The 26321-nt window shown below is 35.3% G+C and overlaps 1 protein-coding gene across 11 annotated transcripts in view; it reads right to left on the reverse strand.

The window, feature by feature from the left end:
* The window catches only part of LOC134602740 (protocadherin gamma-A4-like), a 487733-nt gene that overhangs the window by 227778 nt on the left and 233634 nt on the right, over positions 1-26321 (reverse strand). The window contains exon 1 of one of the 11 annotated variants that reach the window (XM_063447964.1): positions 17528-20048. The exons of 9 other annotated variants lie outside the window; for them this stretch is intronic. In XM_063447964.1, the coding sequence (XP_063304034.1) occupies positions 17528-19921 (2394 nt within the window). In that variant the 5' untranslated portion in view covers positions 19922-20048. Of the gene's footprint in view, positions 1-589; positions 3121-17527; positions 20049-26321 lie in introns of those variants that run through there. One more of the 11 variants, XM_063447948.1, reaches the window with a different exon arrangement.

Below are 26321 nucleotides of genomic sequence, written 5' to 3' on the forward strand. Positions count from 1 at the left end.
TGAATTGTCTGAGATCATATACACTAAAAGGGATGTAGCTTACCCATGGAGACCACTGTGAAGATGGCAAAAAGGTAAAACTCACCATTCCAACCCTCACATGGTGGGGGGGGGGGAGGGCACTCTAGTTTAGAAAGATTAAAATTATGTTTGTATTCCTAACACTGTAGTGTTCATTTAAGTACACCGTCATCATGAATACATTTCCCATTATATAGCTAAAAATATAAACAGTCATGTGGAACAATAACAATCATATATGATATAGATACATTTCTACTAAAGTATGCTATATGCTAACAGTAAGGGCACATTACTAAACACTGATTGCATGCATATGTTTTGGGGTATAAACTATTTAAACTCAGACAGAAAAAAATGAGCAAAACATTAGAAAGATCAATTTCAAATACTAATGAAAAGTTGTTACAATTTCTAAAGTATTTCTACCTGTCAAAACAATATCCAATAATCTAATTTTATACAAATATCTCTAGTTGAATGCATTGCATTTTCCCCATATTTTGTTGGGCATGATACATATAAAAATGTTATTGTTACAGTTTATTCATTTAAAAAATGTTTTTACCTGGTACTCCTCGTTGTATTCATAGCTTCTTGTGAACGGTTCATCAGGATCATTCAAAATATCTTTTAGTTGAGGGAAATCCAGGGGCCTCAAAAACATGAAATCTGTTCTATCTAAAGCTGGAGATTGCCAAGTTTTATAAGTGGAAGCTCGTGAACTTGTTTGTACTTCCATGTACCTTAATGTACCATCAGCATTCAACTGCACACTTGGAGGAAGCTGACATGGGATGTTATTTAACTCAGTATCACTCACATAACTGCACATACATTGACTACTCTCTGTTCTTAAACACTTGATAGTCAGAACAACGAAGGTCACAAGTGATACTATACTTATAGCCGCAAGAGATATTATTAAATACAATGTCAAATCAGATTGATCATTGTTTGTTGTCTGGTAGTCTTGAGATTCCAGAGTTTCATCAATAATAGGTTCTTCAAAATACATAATGAGGGTAGCTGTACTTGATAAAGCTGGTTCGCCATTGTCTTTAACCATGACCATAATAGTGTGAGTATTTTCATCTGTCTCAGTAAATGGTCGTACTGTTTTAATCTCTCCAGTATGTGAATTAATTTGAATAAAAGAAAGGTCAGTGGCGTCTAAGATAGTATAAGTAAGCAAGGCATTGTATCCTGAGTCAGGGTCTACAGCAGCTACTTTGGTGATCAAACATCCTGCAGAAACTGGGTGTGGGACTTTTTGATGCTCAGCTGTATCTTTGATTAAAAGGGGATATAAAATAATTGGATGGTTATCATTTTGATCCAAGATAAATATATATAGAGTAGCATTCGACCTATGCTTTGGAGAACCTCCATCTTCCACACAAACTGAAATGTCCAAAAGTTGTGTTTCTTCATAGTCAAAAGATCGCTGTGCATACACATTCCCAGTGTATTCATTGATATATATAAATGAAGATAGTGGGGATCCTGATATAAATGTTTCTGAAATACAGAATTTAAGAATGGCATTTTCGCCCTCATCCACGTCTGTAGCATCTAATGTATAAAGCAATACTCCAGGGACATTATTTTCATGTAAATATGCATTGAAAGATGGATGGGAGAACTGTGGTGAATTATCATTGACATCTGATATATTAAGGACTATTGTCAATTCTGTAAACATTGGGGGAGACCCCAGATCCACGGCTACCAAGTAGATAGTGTAATGTGATGTAACCTCCCTGTCTAAAATATAATCTGTGATTAAAGAATAATGGTTTTCAACAGATTTGAATTTGAAAGGAAGTCCTAATGGTAGTTTCATTTGCACCTCTCCATTTTTACCAGAATCTCGGTCATTTACATTGAATATCCCAACTACAGTTCCAATGGGTGTGTTTTCTGGAATTGATTTTTCAAGAGAAGTTATAACAACTTCAGGAGCATTATCATTGGAATCTTCAATTTCAACCTGAATAACACAATGGCCTTCCATTACTGGAACCCCTTTATCTTTAGCTCTTATATAGATTTCATAGAAACTAGATTCTTCAAAATCAATTTCTCTTTGTACCCAAATTTCACCAGTAAATGAGTCAAGTCTAAACAGTTCACGCACTTTGCTGGATGTGTGATCTTCAAAAGAATATTCAATTTCACTATTTGAACCCTCATCCGAGTCAGTGGCATTAAGCTTAATTAGAAATGTATCCAATGGAATATTTTCCATTAGACTGGTCTTGTACACAGATTGATCAAATATGGGCGGATTGTCATTATTATCCAAAACTTGAACAGTTATTTTTGTAGTTCCAGTTTTGGATGGTTGGCCACCATCCAGAGCAATTAAAATTAGTTGATGTTCTCGAATTTCTTCTCTGTCCAAGGCATTCTCTAACACCAATTCAGGAAAAAGTTTTCCATCTTTTAATTGTTTAACATTTAATGAAAAATATTGACTTTGACTGATCTGGTATGAGCGAACTGCATTTGTTCCAACATCTGGATCAACTGCACTCTCTAGTGGAAATCTAAGGCCAGGAGCTGCTAGTTCTGCAATTTTCACCACACGGTCAGCGTTAACAAAATACGGAGCATTATCATTAATGTCCAAAATTTCAACAGCCAAACGAAACAGCTCTAATGGTCTTTCTATAATCAACTCCACAGCAAGTAAACAGCTTGAGCTAAAAGAACACAGATTTTCTCTGTCTATCTTTTCATTTAGAAGCAGATCTCCACTTTCTAGTTTAATGGAAAAATACCTCCTGTTTTCCTCGGATCCTAATCGCAGCCTCCGTTCAGAGATTTGTTTCATAGATAAACCCAGGTCACTAGCCACATTCCCTAATAGAGTTCCAGGTTCTGACTCCTCTATCACAGTGTAGTGAAGCTGTCCCCAACCCCATCCCCAGAAGCTCATATACAAAATACAAAGTACTTGCCATTTCCAAATGCTCCAAAGGATTTGTGAGTCCATGGTAATTGAATATTTCCGTGACAATGGCTGCTAAATCAATCAAAAATACATGATATGGTCTGAAATAATCCAATAAAGCAAATTAAATCCACCTTAACTGTTCTCTTTATTCAAGTGATTTTAAAGGATTTTGTTTTTTCTGCAGATCAAACTGAGAAAGGGAGGGTGAGTCACTGACGGGGGAGGAGAGCACGAAGACAGTTAAAAGCAGATATTATGTGCTCACTCTGAAGATTATTGGTTGAAAGGTACTCCCACTCCTCCAATGGTTAAAACTGCTTTGGCAGTGTTAATATAATGCAAAAGTACATGCAAAACCTGACTTTTTTATGAATTAATTGAACAAAACTGCACAGGAATTTAAACATTCAACTACATTTTATTACATCAAGCCATGAAAAGGAAAATAACTTTCTAATAAAAAAAAAAAAAAAAGATTTTCACAAGCAGATGCAGCAAAGATCTTTGCGTTTTATCTCCAAAGTACAATGGAAATTAAACATGTGACACACATTAATTATATATCAGCAATTGAACTAAGGATACACTCCACAGTGATTTTTGTGTCTTAATACGACAAAGCAGATTTATCCAAAAAAAAAGGAAAATTATTATCTTTCATTAAATGGCAAACGAGGATGGGAATATTTTTGTATAATATAATTCAAGCTAGATATAGTATCTTGGGTGATTTTGACATGTTTCCCAGAACATGTAAGTACTGAAATGAATCTCCATCTGTTACATTGTTACTTACAATTAAAAACTGGTAAATCATATGATACTGTATTCAAAAGAAAAAAAAAGATACAAAGCATAAACAATGTTTAGTTGTAAAAATATTATGAATTATGGATTTGATCTCTGAATATAATATTTAATGAAATTACCAAAAATAGGATATAACTGGCATTGTAAGTAATGCACCTGGTACAAATGTGCATGCTATTTACAATATTCACCTTTGAAAAGGCAGTTAATATCATATTTTGTATTTATTTACTATTAATTAGCATTGTATGATATCACAAACTATACAAATATATCTATCAAATGATGAACTACATTATGACAACAACTATAAGCAAGTAAATTAAAAATATAATTTCTACTTTCCTGTGTTGACTTTTAGGATATTTTCATGAGGTAATATAAACATAAGATTTGTTTGACAATGTCATAATAATTGAACTGATTACATTTCTACTTCCCACTAATTTTCAATATTGTATTTAAGTTATTTGTTGTTTCTTTTATTGTCTTAATAAACTATTGCTCATCACAATTTATTCTTTGATTAATTACACGTATTATCTCCATAGTCATGTTCCCTGCTATGCCAAACTTAACATGGGGTGGTCAGAATAATATTAGATGTAATAATCAGATTGGACGTCTTGTGCATTATAAATCTGGTCTTCATTTGGTTCACTTAACTTTACTGTTTTGTCATAACACAGTGCTTTGTTGGGCATCATGCTGAATCTATGCACTCAATGTACCATAGTCAGAGTTCTCGTTTCTTTCCTTTCCTGTCAATCTGGTTAATGCTGATATTCTGCTGGCTAAAACCAACTTAAATCTTGACAACATATGAGAATTCAAAGTGAACTAAAGAAAAACATATTCATTCTTTTGTTAACCCAAATTGTAGACTTTGGAAGAAATTACTCTACCAAATTCAAAGAAGATTTACCCATCCACATATACCACCAAACCAAAACAAAATGCATCTTTTTTTTATAGATCCAATAATCTAAATATAAAGATCTGGAAAGTTGAGAAGTAACAACAAGGTTGATAGCTTTTCTGGCTGCTATTTTACACTGAAAATAGTGCAAATGAACATGTCACAACTCAGAAATCAGTACAAAACCCACTGCATAGAACTGTTTTATAGCAAAACAAAATTAACCTGTTAACGCCGTTACGGCATTCTATGCCGTCCCGCATTAAGTGGGCTTTAAAGCCGTTGCGGCTGCATAGAACACCGTAACGGCTTTGAGCCCCTGGAGATCGGAGGTACTTACCTCTGCCGCGATCCTCTTCGGGAGGACTGCCTGACAGCCCAGGCAGCCCTCCCCCGGCAAATAAGGCCCCCGAGGGCCATGTGATCGCTCTCAAAGAGCGATCACATGGCCCCCTATAGCTGGCTGTGGATCTGCCAGCAGGGGGACTGTCTGAAATGTCAGACAGTCCCCCTGCTGGTGGGAAGTATAAAAAAAATAATTAAACATGTTAAAAATTAAAATAGAAATGTATTATATATATGTACATATTATATATATGTAACATCATACAAAGTGTATTTTAATTATAAGTACAATATATATTAGTATTAAAATACACTTAGAATGACATTACATATATATAATATTTATACATATATATATATATATATATATATATATATATATATATATATATATATATATATATATATAATATATAATTACAATAATAAATAAATAAAATAATAAAATAAATTAGTTTGTGACTAAGTGGCTACTAAAAAAGACTAAACATACCCCACTTTCAATACCTTGGGTTGTCTATTCTTTCAAATGGTATGCCATTATGGGGGTAATTCTCATTCCTGGGCTACCACACCGTCTCAAAGGTAACATTACTAATCTGGCAAATTTCAATTTGAAAATGGAACGTTCTATATTTGAACCTATAACTTTCCAAAACACCATAAAACCTGTTAATGGGCGGTACTGTTGTACTCGGGAGACTTCACTGATTACAAATATGTGAATTTTTTTGCAGTATTATGACATTCACAGCTAAAATGTCAGACGGAAATACAAATATTAAAAAAAATAAAAAATAAAAATTGTCCAATCCAATGTTGCTCATAGAGGAGCATTGAGGACCTAATGTGCATGTTGAGCATACACTTTTTATTTATGCAGCACTAGATACATCTCCCCTGGCCGTGACTGACACAAGCTGCATAAAAGAAATGGTTTCATTTTCAATATAATCTTAAACTTACTTCAGAAGTTCTTATTTCCTGCTTTGTGAATCAAGATTTATTCACACACAAGAGGCTAGCAGACTACTAAAAGAGTAGAAAATATGAAATTCAAAAGGAAACGGAATGTGCAGTCAAAGAGTTTTAAGCATTAGATCTCTCTTTACAGGAAGAGTAAAGCCACATGCAGGAAGGTACGACTGCTTCATTAGCTAAAGTTGTTTTGATGCCTATATTGTCCCTTTAAGTTGCCACTTTCTATAGGTATATGGAATTTTAACTGAACCTATGTAAAGATTTCAAATTTTTCTTACAATTGCCAAGTAGATTTAACTTCTTAATTTGACATTTCTTCTTGTCTTGTTCAATACTAAAACTAACCACTTGTTGCTGTTAGGCGTTGAAAATGTTCTTGTGATGGGATCTGTTTGTGTCTGATCTCCATGTCATGTATTACTGTAGTAAGGGAATGTATTTTTTCTCTTCGTTCCCTTTTAAGTCTAGATCCCCATTTAATTAGAAAGCCCCGAGTCACCCCTTTGTGTGCTACCCATATCCAAAGATCAGTCATATCTGGTGTATAATTTTCTGTAAAATAGTGAGAGCGTGTCATAAAAAAGTCTGCCTGAGGTCTCTCTGAAGGTCTAAATTTAAAATATTAGGGGAGTGGTCCGACCACGGAATATTTCCAATTAAGGCTCCATTAAGTAGGTGTAAATGTTTAACACTGGCAAAGAGCATATCTATCCTTGAATAGCTACCGGGTGCTGGTGAATAGAAGGTGAAGTCGCTATCCTGTGGGTGAGTAATTCACCAAGAGTCAATCAATTGATGGGAGTGCAATATATTTCAAAATGGTGACCTCTGATAATACTGTGTATCTCTAGCCTGTGAAGAGCTATATAATGAAAAGTCTAGCACTATATTCCAATCCCCACCAACGACCAGAGCTCCCTCTGTAAAAGCATCTAATTTTTTCAAACAAGAATTTATAAAGGATACCTGACCCAAATTAGGTGCATATATATTTGCTAAGGTGATGGCGTGGTCATTAATCCTCCCTTTATAAAGACAAATCTCCCTCTTGGGTCATATTTGCTATCTAACTCAATGAAGTTCAAGTGTGAAGTCAGGAGGATTGCCACTCCTCTAGATTTCCTCTTTGTATAATTACTATAGTAGGTTTGATTGTTTGATTGTTTGATTGTTGCGTGACTAATAGAGCAAAATGTAAATTCCATTGATATTTAATTTATTTCTCCTGGAGTAATTGCGTGATGGGCCATAGTGCTCTTTGGGCCATTAAGGTGGTATATGAAAGGTCTTGAAATATAGCAATTGAATGGTTCTTAAATTGAATTTCACAAACTTGTCTTGCTTTCCGCGAGATCTCTTCTTTTAGTTGGTGACTATGAATACAACAAATAAATTCACACAATTTTTATTGTGACAAAACTTTTGGTCTCATTGCTCTATGGGCTCTGTCAAAATTGATACTATTGTCCTGGGGCCTTACTAGTATTTGATTAAATAGGTAGGTAAGTACCTTGATAGGGTCCTCAGTTATTCCATCAGAGGCGTCCGGCATTCCTCTTACCCGGAGGTTATTACGCCTCCTTCAGTTGTCAATGTCATCTAACTTGCGCTGTAGAAAGAGGATAGTTTCAGCATGTAGGCACTGTTTTGTCTGACACTCTGAGAACTGCTGTTCAGTTGCTTCTCCAACCTCTTCTAATACCTGCACTCTAGCACCTAGGTGCTGTATTTCAGTTGTAACAGCTTGCAGTTTTTCACTGAAGCCATCTTCTATCTTTTTAAACATAGCCAATGGATCAGATTTTGAGATCTAAACCCTCGGTAGAACACTCTCATGCTGATGGATTAAATGGCGGGCTATTTTGCTTGTTTATTGTAGGAGCCATTGTGCCATGTTGATCTTGTTGATCTTGTTCAGCCTGTTCAGTTAGATACCTCTGTAGGGGGGATTTTACCGGTGCCACATTAGAGCCAGAGGTCGCTGCATGACAAAGTTTTTTTGGCGCCATTATTCCCGATTTAGCTGGATTTTAAATTACCCAGAGGCTGTTGGGGATCAACTCCAACAGTTAGCTCCCACAATTCTTCCCATGAATCTGAATTTCAAAGCCCCACTTCCTTAATTCCTATGTTAAAGTATTCTTATTTGTTAATGGAGTTTGGAGTTTATCTCATATATTCATTTTTGTATGTATTTTAACTTCCAATCTAAAGAATACTAGCCCCTGTAAAATACTGGCTTTAAAGTACTTAGCTTGCTTAACTTGCTTCCCATGTTGTACTCAGGATGCACTTTTCCTGGGGTGATTTCAGCCTGCAGCTTACACTGCCCCGTCAAACCGCCCGACTCTCAGCCTGCCAAACCACCAAACCACCAGGGCTCCAAGACCTGTAAGACCTCCTAACCACCAACATTCCCTAGACACCGGAACACCAGCGACTCCGACCTGTCATAATGCTGAAACCCACCGGGAGCTCAGTCATCACCGGATCCTTCTCAGTCCTCCACAGCTGCCCGCCCAAGCCAACCAAGCCCGCCCTCCTCCTGTGCGTGCTACATCATCACGTGCGTGCTATGTCAAATGCGATCCCTTCTTGCATTGGAAGCGCAGAGAGCCGTACAGATGACACAGAGCTGCTTTTATACACACAGAAATAAGAGTGGGAAATTATTGTCCAGGGCATTGAAAGCAATACTCCAGAAAACATTTTTTACCTAAAATTTTAAATAAAGATGGGAATCAATGTAACACCACTTACTCTATAGCGGCATTATTTAGGGACTTATATCAGGATCTTTACAATCTATCTCTTTCTGATCGTACCCCCTTTAATTTAGAGAAGTGCTTCCCATTTAAGCTACTTAGTTCAACTACAGACCAATTAGAAATGCAATTTACATTAGAGGAACTTTCCTCAGTAATCAAAAGTATGCAAAAGGGCAAAGGCCAGGCCAAGATGGTCTAACTGCCAAAAAGGCCTTTGACAGGGTGGATTGGTCCTATCTATATACTATATTGGAGGCTCTGGGGTTTGGGCTAGACTACGGATTTGGATACAGGCACTCTATTGAGGCTCCACAGCTACTATCCGAGTGAACGGCCAATTATCTATACCCTTTTCCATAAGTAATGGCACCTGACAGGGGTGTCTGGTATCTCCTATTCTTTTGGTTTTTGTAATAGAATTATTTCTTACGGCCATTCAGAATAATATATGTATTAAGGAATACAGGTTCATTGATGAAGAGAGTAAAAGGTTTCTGCGTTTGCAGATGATGTTTTGCTCACGATCACAGACCCATAGTTACTTTGCCTTCATTACAAATGGAACTAGAGAAATTTGGTGTACTTTCACATTTTAAGGTTAACATAGACAAATGCGAGCTATTGGGGATTCCTGTACACACTACATTGAAAGAGCAGATACAGAGAAAATTTAAATACAAGTGGACAATGGGTCAACCTACTTAGGTGTGAGGTTGATAGCACAATATAAAGAACTATATAAAATAAATTATGGACCACTAGCAGAAAGTATACGGAAAGAACTTAAATAATGGGATATGCCCTTTTTCTCCATGATGGGTAGAGTAAACATCATACAAATGATGGTTCTCCCCAAAGTTCTATATCTGTTTGAGAGTTATTCTGTTGAATGCGGTTTCTGTTCACATCTTTTGTCTGGAGTAATAAAACACTACACATTGCATACAACATACTAACATCTCCTATAAATAGAAGTGGATTGGGCCTCCCACATCTACATAGATATTATGTGGCTGTATTGTTTATACGAATTACGGAGTGGACCGCCACAGATAAGAAAAAACCTTGGTATGCTCTAGAGCAAAACTTTGCAAAAGCTAGGCTACATACAATCCCATGGCAAACATGTACACACCTATTCATTCATCATACCTTACAGATTTTGAGATGCTCTAAAGATGCCTGGGATTGGCACCAGGTATATCTATATACTTTCTCATAGCATTTAACCTTGATTTTCAGAATGGACATGGTATTAATTTTTTAAGTAGACTAACAGGGGTTTTAGATCTAGAGATATCAATGATTCTGACAGAGGATATCCCTCCAAAGATGAAGGATTTATCCCAGCTGAATAGAAAGGTGACACTTTTTGATATAATGGGACTCTCCCAATATTTTTTTTTTTGTATAAACCACTCACTCTTACCATACTGGCAACCAAGAGATAAAACATCATTTGAGCTATTATGTGGCCCAGGGGGAATCCATAAATGACATTTGTCCGTTATATACCGTGTAATACAGACTGGTGCTATGGAAGAGCAAGTGCCCATCTTCCAACGGAAGTGGATGCAGGGTCTACACATACATTTGACCGATAGGGAATGGTCATATGTCTTTAAAATGGGGATGAAAACATCAGTAAGCATCTCAAGAAAGGAATCATTTTTAAAAATAATTACTCAATGATATAGGACCCCAGTGCAATTACACAGATATTGGCCATCAGTGAGTAATCAATGCTGGAGGTGCAATATTGAGCAAGGAGATATGGAACATATCTGGTGGCATTGTAAACATATTAGATTATTTTGGCACCATGTCTTAGCAGACAAGATTTTACCTACATATACGCAGTTAACTCCATCTCAAATATTGTTAGGCTGGCCCTCTTCTTTTCATGAGAAACACAAGCAGCAATTGCTGAACCTTATACTGAATGAAGCAAATGCTCTGATTCTGGTGCACTGGCGTAAGCCTCTTGCACCGACCAGCAAACAATGGGTCCAGAGAGTTGAGAAATTGAGGGCGATGGAGGAAATTCATTGGTTGGTACATGGGGAGAGAGAATTACCTCAAGGTCTGGGAGCTGTGGTTATTATACTGGAGAGACCCCTCAGAAACAGTGTCTTAGATTAGACCCTAGAAGTTAAATGATATAGATGGAGAATGTGTAATAGGCAGAATCCCCTCTTCCCCCCCTCTCCCCTTTCTTACTTTCTCTTTTTGTTTTTTACTACATAATTGATATTGAAGGTATAGATGTCAGAGGTTATATTATTGTTATATTATCATATGTCTTTCACTAGGAATATATAATTACTATATATATATATATAATTACAAGCTTGTAGAGGAACAATTTTCTCCAGAAGCATAGTCACTGATATTATGCCTGCTTTACAATAAGTTTATGTTGTCATTTATAGTAAGCTGTACTGCAAGTAATGCCATAAGAGTATCTGTATACGCAAGATATTTGACTATTATTATTTATCTATTTTTGTCCCATCTACTGTTTCAATACATGGCTCAGATAAAGAGACTAACCTGGTACATTTAAATAAATCTATAATGTAGCTACTATAATATTGCTACTTAAATGTATTCTTGTAAATTATTTATTTAAATCATAGAGATGGTTTATTCATAGTTAACAGCAGTTTGCATTTAGTCAACTATTTAGATAACATACACTATTTTGCCAAAGGCAGCACATTTTACAAATACAGTTATCTAAGAATAACTGCTTTAAATATTTCAACATAATATGTAGAGAGTCTAAAAGCAGATGCCACTGCTTGTAAACCAAAAGAAGAAGGAGTCCACACTTGTCTCATTTAGTAGCCCTAGGCTGACAACCCCGTTACAAAAGTTGGAAAAAGCAATATGATCTATGCACTCAATGTACTGCTTGTAAACCAGTCATCATGTATACTTTGTCTGCTTTAAACCAAGTCACTAGCACCTGTAACATTGCCAACAGACGTTTCTGTCATTAGCCTTGTACTTGACAGAACTTCAGGTTAAAATGAATAGACTAAGTCACCCCTATCCCGAGAATATCCTGGATGGGGGTTGGTCAGTGGGGGTGGTACCAATTCCACCCAGGGCTTAACCCTTATAGTAAAGAGATAAATCAGGGTAACCTCATGTGAGAATCCCTGGTTTGGTATTTCATAAAACTAAGTAATTGATTGAATGACATGTCTTCAACAGTAAACAATGTGTGAGAAGATTGCTGCAATATAGCAAACGATAACCATTTACCGTCTATTCAATTATATAACAGGCTATATTATCCCTTGCCAAAAATAAACATAAAACTGACAGTTGTATCTATATGCTAATTAGATATACTGATCCTAAAAATCAAGCCAACAGGTGATATATTGTGTCTTCTATATATTCCCTATTAGTATAATAAATATCCCTTCAGAATCATTTCATGATTTACAATGTCCAAATAATCTGGAACAATCGTTGAAAAAGAAGAGGGGAGTTTAAATGAAAACAAAAGCAGTATTATAATAGGGAGAGATCACCTAAATTGTCAATTGGCTGTAATGGTAGTACAGGGGGTTATTAGAGTAGAAAAGTAGGGCAATAATTGTACGATAAGTATACAAAGCGAGATGATATTGGAAGATCTAGAGAGATAGAACGGAGAAGGTAAGTAACTTTAGACACAGCTTAGGTAAGTAAGACATTAATCAACGGTATTATCTGAATGCTTAATAGTGCCTGATTATATACATATATGCTGCTCCTTATCCTGCAAAATGTCCACTTATCTATAGTCTGGATTATTAAATACAATCGCCAAAATCCCTCAATTACTGCACATTCAAGGGTGAAAAAAAACAGAAATAAGTATAATCTCCTGCACCTACATGGTTCTATTAGTGCCTGATACTGATATCCTATAGCACCTTCATAGATGCTAATGGTATAAGTCCCTGTATAAACAGCTGCAATGGAGTCTCCTATCTCCTAGTATACATAAGTAAACCCTACTGGAGCATCCTCACAATAAAACCAAAACTGGTGATCAAACTTAGTGCATTGTGAGTAAAGTGCTAAGTGAAAAAGTAAATAAAAATAAAGTCCCTCAACTTTAGGTTAGTATTTGCCTAATAGCCACCTGTAAATTCAATATTTTGTGCCTTTTGTGCATAATAGTACAATCCACGGTCAATAAGCTTTTTGGGTGCAGTTAGCTGCATGTGTTGCATTATATCATCAAACAGAGTGCTACAGCTCACTTGGTAACAGTTATGCACCTATCTGCACACAAAGTAAAAAAACAAAACATTTATATCTAAATATTAACTTGCCATTTAGCTATCACAGTTGTCTACCCATGTTGAAAATCAGGTTTATTGTCAAAATTGACAGACTTTCAACTGTTTGCAATGAACAAGTCAAACATAAGAAATTGAAATAGCTCAATGCAATCAATTTGCTTCAAGTGGTTTTCCCAAATTCAACTGAGTATGCAACTTATAATGACTTCTCCAGTCTCAAAAATATTTAACCCCCTGAATAGAATCCCTCACAACAGCACAAATATGCAAAACAGGTGTTGTCTCAAGCATACCTGATGCAACTAATCAACATGTTTATAAATGATCTTGAGGAAAGCATTGAAAGTCATGTTTCAGTGTTTGCAGATGACAAAAAACTCTAAAATAATACAATGTGAGCAAGATATTACTTTGCTGCAGAGGGATTTAGATAGACTGGGGGACTGGGCACTCAAATGGCAGATGAAATGTAATGTTGAAAAATGCAAAGTTATGCACTTTGGCGTAAAGAATACACAAGCAACGTATACCCTTAATGGAAGCGAATTAGGGATAACAACACACAAAAAGGACTTGGGAATTGTTATAGACAACAAACTATGCAACAATGTGCAATGTCAATCAGCAGTGGCCAAGGCCAGTAAGGTATTGTCATGCATGAAAAAGGGCATTTATTCTCGAGACAAGAATATAATTGTGCCTCTTTATAAATCACTGGTAAGACCACATATTGAATATGCTGTGCAATTTTGGGCACCTGTTTTAAAGAAGGATATTATGGCACTAGAAAAAGTGCAGAGTCAGGCTACAAAATTAATAAAAGGAATGGAACATATCAGAAATATGAAGAAAGGTTAACAAATTTAAACCTATTTAGTTTAGAAAAACGTTGCCTGAGAGGGGATGTGATAACATTATACAAATATATTCAGGGCCAATACAAACCATTGTGTGGAAATCTATTCACAAACCAGACTTTATATAGGACACGAGACCATGCATTTAGACTGGAAGAAAGAAGATTTCGTCTAAGGCAAAGGAAAGGTTATTTTTACTGTAAGAACAATAAGGATGTGGAATTCTCAGCCTGAAGAAGTGGTTTTATCAGAGTCCATACAGATGTTCAAACAGCTTCTAGATTCATACTTGCAAAAACAGAATATCCAAGGATATAATCTTTCAATGTAGGGTAATAACTGCTTGATCCAAGGATAAATCTGACTGCCATTCTGAGGTCAAGAAGGAATTTTTTTCCTAGCTTGGTGCAAAATTGGAAGTGCTTCAAACTGGGTTTTTTTGCCTTATTTTGGATCAACAGTAAAAAACAAATGTGAGGAAGGCTGAACTTGATGGATGCAAATCTCTTTTCAGGTATGTAACGATTTAACTATGTAATCAAGGGAATTCATTAGAAGCACCAGGTGTGCTTCACTGGGAACACTTGAATTACGTGAACTGGCTAAGAGTTTGTTGAGTGTCACGTTTGACCGTAAGTTAGAAATATGGCTAAGTCAAAAGAATGGCCCACAAAGTTAAGAGAAGAGCTCATCGCCCTTCACAAACAAGGATCAGGATACAAAAAGATAGCGTAAGCACTGAATGCTCCTAGAGATGCACCATTGGAAGCATATTTCACAAGTTCAAAGTTGAAGGAACAGTGGTAACTCTACTTGGGTGGGGCAGAAAAAAGGAAATTATCAATGACTGCAACCAGATTTCTGAGAAAGCAGGTTTTGAAAAGCCCTTGAGTGACTGCAGAAGACCCACAGCAACACTTGGTGGCAACATGCACTGAGGTTTCAGTGAGCACAGTAAGGCTTGTACTAAATGCAGAAGGTTTCTATGTCAGAACTCAAAGTTTTACAACACTACTGACCCATAAGCACAAGAAAGGTTGACTCCAATATGCTCAAAATAATATAAATAAGCCACAGAAGTTTTGGATCGATGAAACAAACCAGGAACTTTTCCAATGGATGAGTGGTATGCCTTGAGAAGGAAAAATGAAGCATATGCTGAAAACAACACTCTGCCTACAGTTAAGCATGGTGGTGTGTTGGTGATGCTCTTGGGCTGCTATGCATTCTCTGGCACTGGAAACCTGCAGTGTGTGGAAGGCAAGATGGATTTATTGAAATATCAGGAAATCTTAGGAGAAAACATGAGGAAGCTGAAGCTTGGGCATCATTGGCCTTGGTATGTTGGCATAGTAGCCCAATAGGCAGGATGAGGACAGAGATGGGGGTATTGTCATTACCAATGACATGCATGTGCCCAAAATTGGGCATGTAATTTCCTTTTAGGAGCTCTTCCATTGGGACAATACCCTATTTTTATTCACATACTGCACATGAATAAAATGACATGCTTACTCTGTTTGCTGGTAACCTGACTCTGGTATTCCAGTAAGTGGACCACCAGCAAAAAATTGGGACAGGGCCGAGGGAGAGTGATGTTATGGGTCTGTCTATATGTATGTGTGTAGATTTCTTGTAGGAATGGATGTGGTAGCAGGTGGCTGCTTGTGATGTTGTGTGTAGGAGTAGGCTGCTTGTGGTGTTGCGTGTTTGTGGAGACTCTGCTTTTGGGGTTGTAAGGGTTGGGATTGCTGCTTGTGGGGTTCTAAATGTGGGGAAAGACTGCTTTTTGGATTGGTTGGGTGTTTGGGTAAGGCAGTCTGTGGTGTAATATGTGACTAAGGGCTGTAGTGCTTGCTTGTTGTGACATTTAGGATTGTGTGTGGGGGATAGGGTATGTAGTGTTCGAGTGATAGAGACTGGTGTGAGCATTGGGGAGAAAAGGGCTGTATTGTTGGTGGATAGAAGCTGTTTTCTGTTTTGGGTGAGATAGGGGTTGTAGTACTGTGGAGTAGATGGGGCTGTAGTATTGGAGAGAGATAGGGCCTGTAGAGTGATTGTGAGGTAGATATTGGCTGTTGTGGTTTTGTAAGGTGTAGTAAAAACATTTACAAAACAAACAATGTACGTTTATTGCCCTCTCCCTCCGACAGATGCAGACCACTCAAGTCTCTTCTACATTGCCATGGTAATCCAAGGTACTTTAACAAAGGGCAGACCATTATATCCCTTTTCCCCCTGGCAGTAAAATAGGCGGGCCAGTGAGGGAGTTCTTTGATATCTCTACCAACTCTTAGATCAAATTTGTGTCTAGTGCTGGGTTGTGCTGACCCTGCAAGTGCCAGCTGGGCAGATCATTTCATCTCCCTAGATGTCCTTAGCCAATGGCCATCAGGGTCTACTAGGTATTTGCTTGGTTTATCCGATGGCCAGTATTGGCCTAGGATAAACACACTACAACTGGTTGTCAATACACAGAAACATAAGCTTGGTAATGCAGGCTAGAGGATATTGTACCATCCATCTAAACAGTAACAAATCTAAACTGCAGTTACAAGAGCACAATGATATATTAGTGTAACATCCAATTTCTTTTTTCTTTCCCTTATGATACTATTTATTTTTACCCCTTTTAATGGGATAGTAAGCCTACCTTGCACTTTGCACTGGTCAGCAATAGCATAAAATTGGCACTCCATAGTCTTCTTATTGTGAAAATTAAAAGTGTAATGTTTTTTTCTAAACCTTTTAGTTTTAAACAAAAAGTTGTCCTCTGTCTTATACCACAGCCTGGAACTAAATTCTCATAGTCAATTACGTAAACTGATATGAGAAAACCTGAACTAAATGTATGAAAACCTTGAAAGGTTTTGCAATTTTGCACCTAGGAGTGCAATTGTGGCCTAATTGTCCATAGATACCTATTTCCGTCTCTATTTTAGGACACAAAGAAAACACATACAAAACTCAAATAGGAAAGAAAGGGCATAAAATTACACTGAATCATGTATATGAAATTTCTTCCTAAAGCTCTATGTTTACATGGAATAATAGAAATTTTGGGTGGCAGGAAAACCAATGGCGTAGGCAACATAGACATCAGCACTATTTTGAAAACACAGTGATGTTATAAACTGGCAAAAATAAGAAATAAATGCATTTGTACAAACATTGTCTCTTCAGTAGAAAAATTCACAATAAAATAACTATTTTATAGTGCATATTTTGTCCTTCTTGCCATGACATATTAGAAATGCAAACGGCTACCATTTACACTTAGCCAAAAGTATTATGAAAGAATCTTAGATGAAAATTACTATATGATAGAGAAGAATTTTAAGAAACAAGAAAAAGATTCTAAGGTTTTCCCAAACAACTCTTCATTGGATTACTGAACAATTGGCCGTAGTTTTTTTTTTTTTTTTAACCCCTTAAGGACCAAACTTCTGGAATAAAAGGGAATCATGACATGTCACACATGTCATGTGTTCTTAAGGGGTTAAAGCACTTTTTAACCATATCTGCATATATTTCACTGAAAATTGTTTAATTACCTGGTTGAGGGAAGCTGAAGCACTTTTATCTTGTGAAAAGCCACTTTCATTTGCTGTATCAGCTGTATCAATGAGATTGTCTGTGGGTACATTCTGAATTGGTTTAAAGTAAGCAACTTCATTTTGTCTTGAGTCTAGAGTTACACAGACATCATATGAGAATGGAAAAGGTAATGAAGCATCACTGAATTGAGAAGGGCATTTGAGGGAGAGTTGTGGATACCAAGGTTTATTTAAAATGCCAAAACCCACAGGAGTATTTGCCTTTCTGCATTTAGCAGTGACTGCAACAACCACTGTCACTATAAATAAACACGAAATCAAAGTAGTGGCTATTACTAAATAGAAGGTTACATTCGATGAAGCATCTGAATGCCTTGGTTGTTTGACTACCTCTGGAAGAACTTGTTGGAAGTTTTCTGCCACAAAAAGGTTAAGGGTAACTGTTGCAGACAGAGCTAGTACCCCGTTGTCTTTCACAATAACTACAAGTTTCTGTCTGAAAGAATCGGTTTCATGCAAGTCTCGTGCTAACCAGATTTCCCCTGTGTGTTGCCCAATAGTCAAGAATGAAGAATCAGAAGCTTGTTGTAAATGATAGGAAAGCCATGCATTATGTCCAGAGTCAGCATCTACTGCAATCACTTTTGTTATTAAATAACCTTTCTCGGAAGAATGAGGAATAAATTCAAATAAATCTATTGCTTCGGAGTCTGTTGATGGATAGAGAATTTTGGGAGCATTGTCATTCTTGTCCATAATATATATCTTCATTGTAATGTTATTGCTAAGTGGAGGAGATCCTCTGTCTTTAGCCATAACTTGGAACTGAAATTCTCTAAGTTGTTCATAGTCAAATGACCTTTGGGCATAAAGGACTCCAGTTTCTGAGTTGATAGAAACATAAAATGTTATTGGGATATTCTTGATGTATGCCATGGGGACTGAATATACTATTTGAGCATTCTCATTTATGTCAAGATCAGAAGCATAAAGTCTATGAATTGAAGATCCCGATGGATTATTTTCTGGGACATAAGCAATACTATTGGATTTTTTAAACAATGGAGCATTGTCATTTACATCTGACAAAAGCAATTGAATGGTTTTTTGACTTGACAATACTGGGTATCCTTTATCTTCAGCCTTAATTGTAATATTGTAATTTGAAAATAGTTCTCTATCCAAAGGACCAGTAGAAACAAGTTTATAATAACTGTTAGATGTTGATATTAATTTGAATGGTAATTGTTCAGTTATTTCACAAACCACATCACCATTTTTTCCTGAATCTACATCAATAACATTGATAAGAGAAATAAGAGTACCAGGTGAAGCATCTTCTGGTAATGGTGCAAAGAGTGTCTTAATCTGTATTTTGGGTGCATTGTCATTAATATCTACAATGTGTATCAATAAAGCACACTGAGATACTAACCCACCACCATCTGCGGCTTCAACAGTCATTTCATAATTTCTTACAAGCTCAAAATCCAGTGAGCCAATAGTCTTAACATCACCACTTTTGTAGTCTAGACTGAAAATGTCCTTAGCGTTTTCAGGAATATGACTAAATGAATATGTTATTTGTGCATTAGAGCCTTCATCTGCATCGGAAGCATTAAAATGGAGAACTAGAAAACCTATAGGTACATCTTCATTCAAACTTATCTTGTAAGTCTCTCGATTGAAGAGCGGATAGTTATCATTCACATCCTGAACTATAATTTCAATTACAGCAGTTCCAGTTTTCGCAGGTTTACCTCCATCAGAAGCTGTTAAAATGAATTTATAAGAATTCTGTTTTTCGCGATCCAGTGCTTTCTGTAAAACAAGTTCTGGATATTTTATTCCATCTGTGCTAATTTTTTCACCCAATTTGAAATGTTGATTTGAGGTAAGATTATACGTTTGTAAAGAATTGAGACCTAGATCTGGGTCTCTTGCTTTACCTAGAGAAAAACAGGATCCTGGGGAAGCATATTCACTTATTGCTATATGAAATATATTTTTTGAAAAAGTTGGAGGGTTGTCATTAATGTCTTGAATTTCAATTTGAATGCTAAAAACATTTATAGGATTTTCTGCTAATATTTCAAGATACAGAAAACAAACATCTTCCATTCCACAAATTGTTTCTCTGTCTATTCTGTCTATTACATATAAGTTGCCATTCTCTAAATTGATATCAAAATAATTTGTTTTAGATTGTGATTCCATTTGTAATTTCCTTACTATTAAGTCTTTGATGTCCAAGCCCAGATCTTTACTAACATTGCCTACAACAGATCCTTTCTTCGCCTCTTCAAAAATAGAATACTGTATCTGACCAGTAGCAATCACACAAAAGAAAGACATTGAAAAGAATACTTGCCAAAGACATGCCATAGTCATCTGTGCACTAAAACAGGCAATTACATCAAAATTCCTTGAAGCTGGCTCACATTAAATATCCAGGGAGTAATATGTTGTTTTCAAAATAAATGCATTAGTATAAAATGTTCAGAGAAATCCAACAGGACTAGTATATAATGTTGTTTTTCTTCCATATGAACTGCGGTGTCTGTCTTTTTTGTAGATATCTAAATATCTTGGTCCTGTACCATATTGGTCAACAGCACCACACTGAGGCTCAGTTGAAGAACTGCAGGGATTGAAAACTGATTCTTTTTTTTAATGCAAAAAAGGTGTATTTGGGTTTTTCCAAGAAATTCAGTATTTAAACAAACCATGTTAATTGTTAATATAAGCATAAAACAATTTATGTAATAATCATTCTTCAGTTTTGCAGTAGTACATTGCATGAATGCAAATGGCACATATTTATGAAAAAAGAGAAACTGGTTTTAAAGTTATGTGTTACCTAAACCAGATAGATATTAAATTAATTCAGTTATATATTATGAATAAAATAGTATTATCTAATTCTTGACTCGTAAAAGCACAATATTTTATCCTGCACAAATTGCTAATTGTTTTTTTCATTGAAAAGAATATGCATATTTGAACTACTTAACATGTTTATAGTTATTTCCAATTATCACTGTTCATTTCTTTAACATATACTGAAAAATATATATTTAAGTGTTTCCAGTGTGCCCTTTTTAAAAGTGCTGAATATGTGTACCATGTATGTCTCTGTGATGTCCATGATGGACTTAACCCTCTCTGCTGAAGACTTAATGATTAAATTGTTGCAAAACGTGGGAATATGACTTGGCACAAAGGCAGTGATTAGGTATTTAAATGTCATAAACTTTCCCTAATCTAATATCTATGGATATTTCCCAAAAGTAACAATTTCTCCAAACTGCAAATACAATGAGAATAAATGCAGATTACATTCACATATATATACAATGTGCTGAGCAATTTGCAAGGACCAAGAAGAAAAAGCTAAAGAAAGTGAGAACATTCGATTAAGTTGATCGAGGAGAAGGAGCGGCAACAATACACCAATGGGACATCAGAAGAAGGACGTTTAAAAAGGACACCGCATGGGAATTTAGACATGCATTTTTATTTTGTTTAATGCTATGATAAAAATGGTCCCAGAGGAAGTCTTATTGTGGAAACGAACAGCATAGGACCTGCTGATTTTATGTTTTATGAGTTTATGGGATGAATGTATTTTTTACTTAATCCATTGTACCAAGTCTTACAGTACTCATAAAAAGAAGCAGTGTAACCAAAGCCCCCACCGAATATAAAGGGGAAGCACCTTCTGAGTGCTGTTATCCAGAGATCTTGTGAGTGCTACTAATGTTATTGCTGAGATACAAGTTATAACAGTATTAAACTATTTTTATTGTTTTGTATGTATTTTAGGATTCAGCTGTAACTCCATATCTTTTGTATATAAGTATTTCTGTGATATATATTACTGTGATATTATATAGTATCTAGGCAGGTATTTGAAAATTATGTATCTGTAAATTACTTTCATAAGTAGTTTATATATGTTGATCTGTAAATTAGACAAATACCATATGCCAATTCAAAATTGTATGTCCTTCTTTATCTTTGCAACATCTCAACCTGTAGTGTTATAATGCTGCCCACAACATTTTATTCTAAATGGCTTTTAAAATACATAGCTTTTGGTAATATAGCGACACAACAAATTATTTCCAAAATAAATATTCACAAAATAAACTCATCACAAAATCACAATACTTGCCTGTCTCAATCTCACCTTCACACATGGCTGGAGGAAGCTATCTCTATTACCTCATTTCCAGATTAGTTATGGCACTGTATAAAAAGCCTACTGTATCCATAAGGACAACCAATGAATCACCAGCCCCCATGTTACACATCTTATAAGAATATATTATGCTTATATCATCTCTATCTCATAATCACAGCACCATTACTCTACTTATAAATCTCTCCTCCATCACAAACAAAAACTTTACAACTAAAGTTTGCACCTACTTTAATCTCAGTCTTGACATGACCAGTCACGATACCATTCCACAGAAAGGCACTCAAATTGTTATCACCACTCTGATGTGAGGAAGCATTTTTTATTGTCAAAAAACATTAGATTGCTAATGTCTTCTGTTTGTGAGACTCAACAAGTTAAGTGTGATCAATTTATAATTTTTTAAAAGTATAACTTACATTTCTATTTGTTGCATTTTTTTGTAGTATATTTTGCATGACATAGGTTAGTCAAAACATTGTATATCTAGTGTAAAGTCTGACAAATAAAACAATATGCTGGAATACCTCAGGAAAAAGTACTGAAAACTAAGTTTTAATGGAGTCCCCACAAAATTGCTAAACACTTTATAACATTAGACTGAGACAAAACTCTACACTTAGTATAGATGTAACAGACCATATTTTTTTTTAAACATTCTGTATTCTTTTCTATCAGAACTTGTGCCAAAGGATTGGATAAAAGAAGGTGCTTATGAAATTATTTGACAAGTTATTGTGTTTTGCTTTTTTAAATATAATTTCTTGTTAATAAGTTTTTCAGAGATAATATTCATGTGTTCATTGTGACAATGTGAAGAAAATGTTTTCCCCTTTTTGAAATTGCCCAAAATTGTGCTTTGTGCTCTCTTTTTGGGTTAACAGCAGAATCATGTGTCAAAGGCTGGGCTTAATAGATAGAAGTGTTTTTTTTTTTTTTTTTTTTAACCTGTATCATTTTATAACTATACAAAATGAAATAAAAGCTATAAGTCTAAGGAATCCAAAATAGCTTAACATTCATATCATCAACCTGCTAATAGAGAAGACTGGTTCTTAGAAGAGAACACTATACTTGAGGCACCCACAGATTGACCATTTACAATCCATGTCTGAGAAGGCAATAGTAAGATTCATCTCCCTAACAATGGTTATGGATCTGTAGGGGGAAAGTCATTGATGGGATCTCATTGATGCTAAGTAATACTAATACTTAATATTTATTATGTTAAATCTAAACTACTGTAAGCCATTGAGACTCCGGTCTTGTACATGTGATAAGTCTAATTCATAGCCTTGGTACAAGCCTGTCTCCTTGAATGTCATGCTGTTACTTTTCTTTGTTTTTTGATTGTTGATGTTTTTAAATGAAATTCATCACTTTTCTTATATTCCACACACATCAATAATAGTATCAATGCTTTACATGTACCTTGTTATACTTGTTATACTTTTTTAATCATTCATCCTTCCTTGTACTTCATATGATGTATGGAATACCGCCTTAGAAATGTTACCTTTTGGATTGGTTTTGGATTTACTCTTGCATATTCATGTGTTTATATTTGTGGTATATTATGTACTTTGAAAAATAGTTTCAATAAAAAGAAAATAAAAAAAAACACAGATAAATTAAAAAGCATCATCCTCTATGTTATAAACCCAGATATATTTAAGTTACGTCTTATAAAAGAAATACATTAAATTGCTATATAATGACTTTAATAAACACAATTTTGTAACAAAAGTACTCAGTTGTGAATGAAAGTAATGTGCACCCCATCCACATATATAACAATAAAATACTGTCATCATGTGCTGTCATCGTGAACATTTGATATTAATTAATTAAAATTGGTGTAAATAACCAGTAGATACTTTATACTGCTATCTACACACTGTAAACAGGACTTCTGTGTATTAGGTAAGAGTCACTAGACAGCATCTTCACAGAATAGGCACCCTAAATGAAAACATGTACTACTTTGATTTTTGGTCAACTTAACAATATGACAAGTGCTCGCTTACATTTAAAAACAATATATTTTACCTTGAAATGATCACTAAACATGATCTCTCACAGTGGTATGCACTTCAAAACAAAAAGAACAAGCATGAAGTATGTAGATGTTTACAATTTACTAAAAGCATTAAAATGTAGACATACATTTAAAAGAGTAACACAGTTTACTGTACACAAATTATGTTCGTCAGCTCAGGTGAACCTCTTACTGGATGGATTATTATTGATTATGGATTATTTCCCATTAATCCACAGCTTCCCTAGCAAGCTAAAGGTCAATGTTGGCATATACTTTGGTCCATGGTAACAGATGATGATCTACATTAACCTAAAATCGTAGTCCAGGTAAATGGCTTTCATCTTTCATTTTCTTAAGTTTAGCAAATTAAAAACATTACATAGACAGTACATAGACCCATACACAGTTATGTGTAATGGGGAACATTACAAGTTGTTTACATTATGTTTGCATATATCTGTTCTTTTATTTTGTTCTCTATGATGATCCCAATTACTCTCATGTCATCTAATGGTGGCTAGACCTAAATTGGTATTTTACATCAATTGTAAATCAACTTCAGAATATAATTGTATGTGTATTTTACAGTACACTGATCGGTGCATTATCCTGCCAAATAGGGGAAAAAGAAGAGGATCAGTAATAAATCTACATTTATACAGTTAGATATATTTGATAAATATATTATGTATGAATACATATATATTTACAGTTTCTCCTTTTGTTCCACCTATTGGTCACTTCTCACTTGATGTGAATAAAATCAACATTTAGTGGCTGTCTCCCAGCCATCAATCAATTTTATTTGTTTTGTTACAGGTTGAGCTCCGTATCACGACTCAAACAAACATGCTAATCCATTGCACACTTGTTTTGTGATTAGTCTACATGGTCATTTGAAATTCAAGAAATTGGACGATCACTGAGTCGACTCAAATTTGGACTGTAACGGATCCCTTATACTGCACCTGAGCATATCCGCTGCAGTTCTCCTAAATCCCCAGTGAAGCAGTGATTATAGCTCCTAATTCCCCAAACATCAGCCTAGACTTGATGAAGGGTAGAAACGAATGTGTTTAATCATGGCCAAATGGCCCACTTATATACAAAACACGACCAGAACACTCCCACAAAATGTCCACAAATTCCTGTGTCAGACTGACATGGCATAAAAACATAAACTATCAAAATACATTAAAAATACTTAAAAAAACAAATAGGAACTACCACAAATTATATATTGTTAAATAGCCCTGATCTGAGCACCCAAGTTCTCCAAATAGCTCTCAGATACATGCAGTGTAGGGGAAACGCCATGGGGTATGTCCAGTTTTTTTTAATAGCCACTTGGTCACAAACACTAGCCAAAGTTAACATTAATATTTGTTTGTGTGAGAAAAATGCAAAAAACTAATTTGAACGCCAATTTTGGCCAGCGTTTGTGACTAAGTGGCTACTAAAAAAGACTGGACATACCCCATTTGCAATAGCTTGGGTTGTCTACTATTGCAAATGGTATGCCATTATGGGGGTAATTTTAATTCCTGGGCTACCATACGGTTTCAAAGGCAACGTAACCAACCTGGCGAATTTCAATATGAAAAAAACTGAAAAATGTAACATGCAAGCCTTATATTTGACTCTGTAACTTTTGAAAACACCTTAAAACCTGTACATGAGGGGTACTGTTATACTTGTGAGACTTTGCTGAACACAAATATTTGTGTTTTAAAACAGTAAAAAGTATTACAATAATATTGTCAGTGTAAGTGCCATTTGTGTGTGAAAAATGCAAAAAACTTCACTTTCACTGACGTTATCATCATTATAATACATTTTACTGTTTTGAAACAATAATATTTGTGTTCAGCAAAGTCTCACAAGTAAAACAGTACCCCCATGTACAGGTTTTATGGTTAAGAAAGTTATAGGGTTAAATATAGTGCTAGCAAATTAACTTCCCTTTACTTTCGGCTTGGGTTGTCAGGCAGGTCCCGCAAATTGTAATTAATAAAATTACCTAATTATGTGAAAATATTACATAAATATATACGTAGAATTAATATATATATATATATATATATATATATATATATATATATATATATATATATATATATATATATATACTAATGTGTATATATATAGATATATATATTCCCGAAAGAGTGCACTCAGAGGACTTGAATAAACTTCAAATAAATGCTGAACATGTCTAAGAAATTTATTGAAAGAGGGTATTCTAAATACTCCATACAGACGGCATTATCTAAAGTCAAGGAACCACAGACGATCAAACCATCGACTATGGAGATAGGTAATAGATTTATCTTCCCTCCCTTGTTCTGGGTATTCTCCAAGGCTTGTAAATAGTTCTTTGTATATATCTTTCTTTTGTAAATATCTATATCTTCACTGTCATTGGCTTTTTTGGGGCTTGTGTATTAAGCAACACCTGTTCCCTGCCTCTTCCTCTATTTGGGGTTAATAGTATCTCACTACGTTATCTGAATCTATTCACGTCACTGATGACATCACAGAACCTC

The sequence above is a fragment of the Pelobates fuscus genome, chromosome 3 (genome assembly GCF_036172605.1).
Source record: "Pelobates fuscus isolate aPelFus1 chromosome 3, aPelFus1.pri, whole genome shotgun sequence".
Classification (NCBI taxonomy): domain Eukaryota; kingdom Metazoa; phylum Chordata; class Amphibia; order Anura; family Pelobatidae; genus Pelobates; species Pelobates fuscus.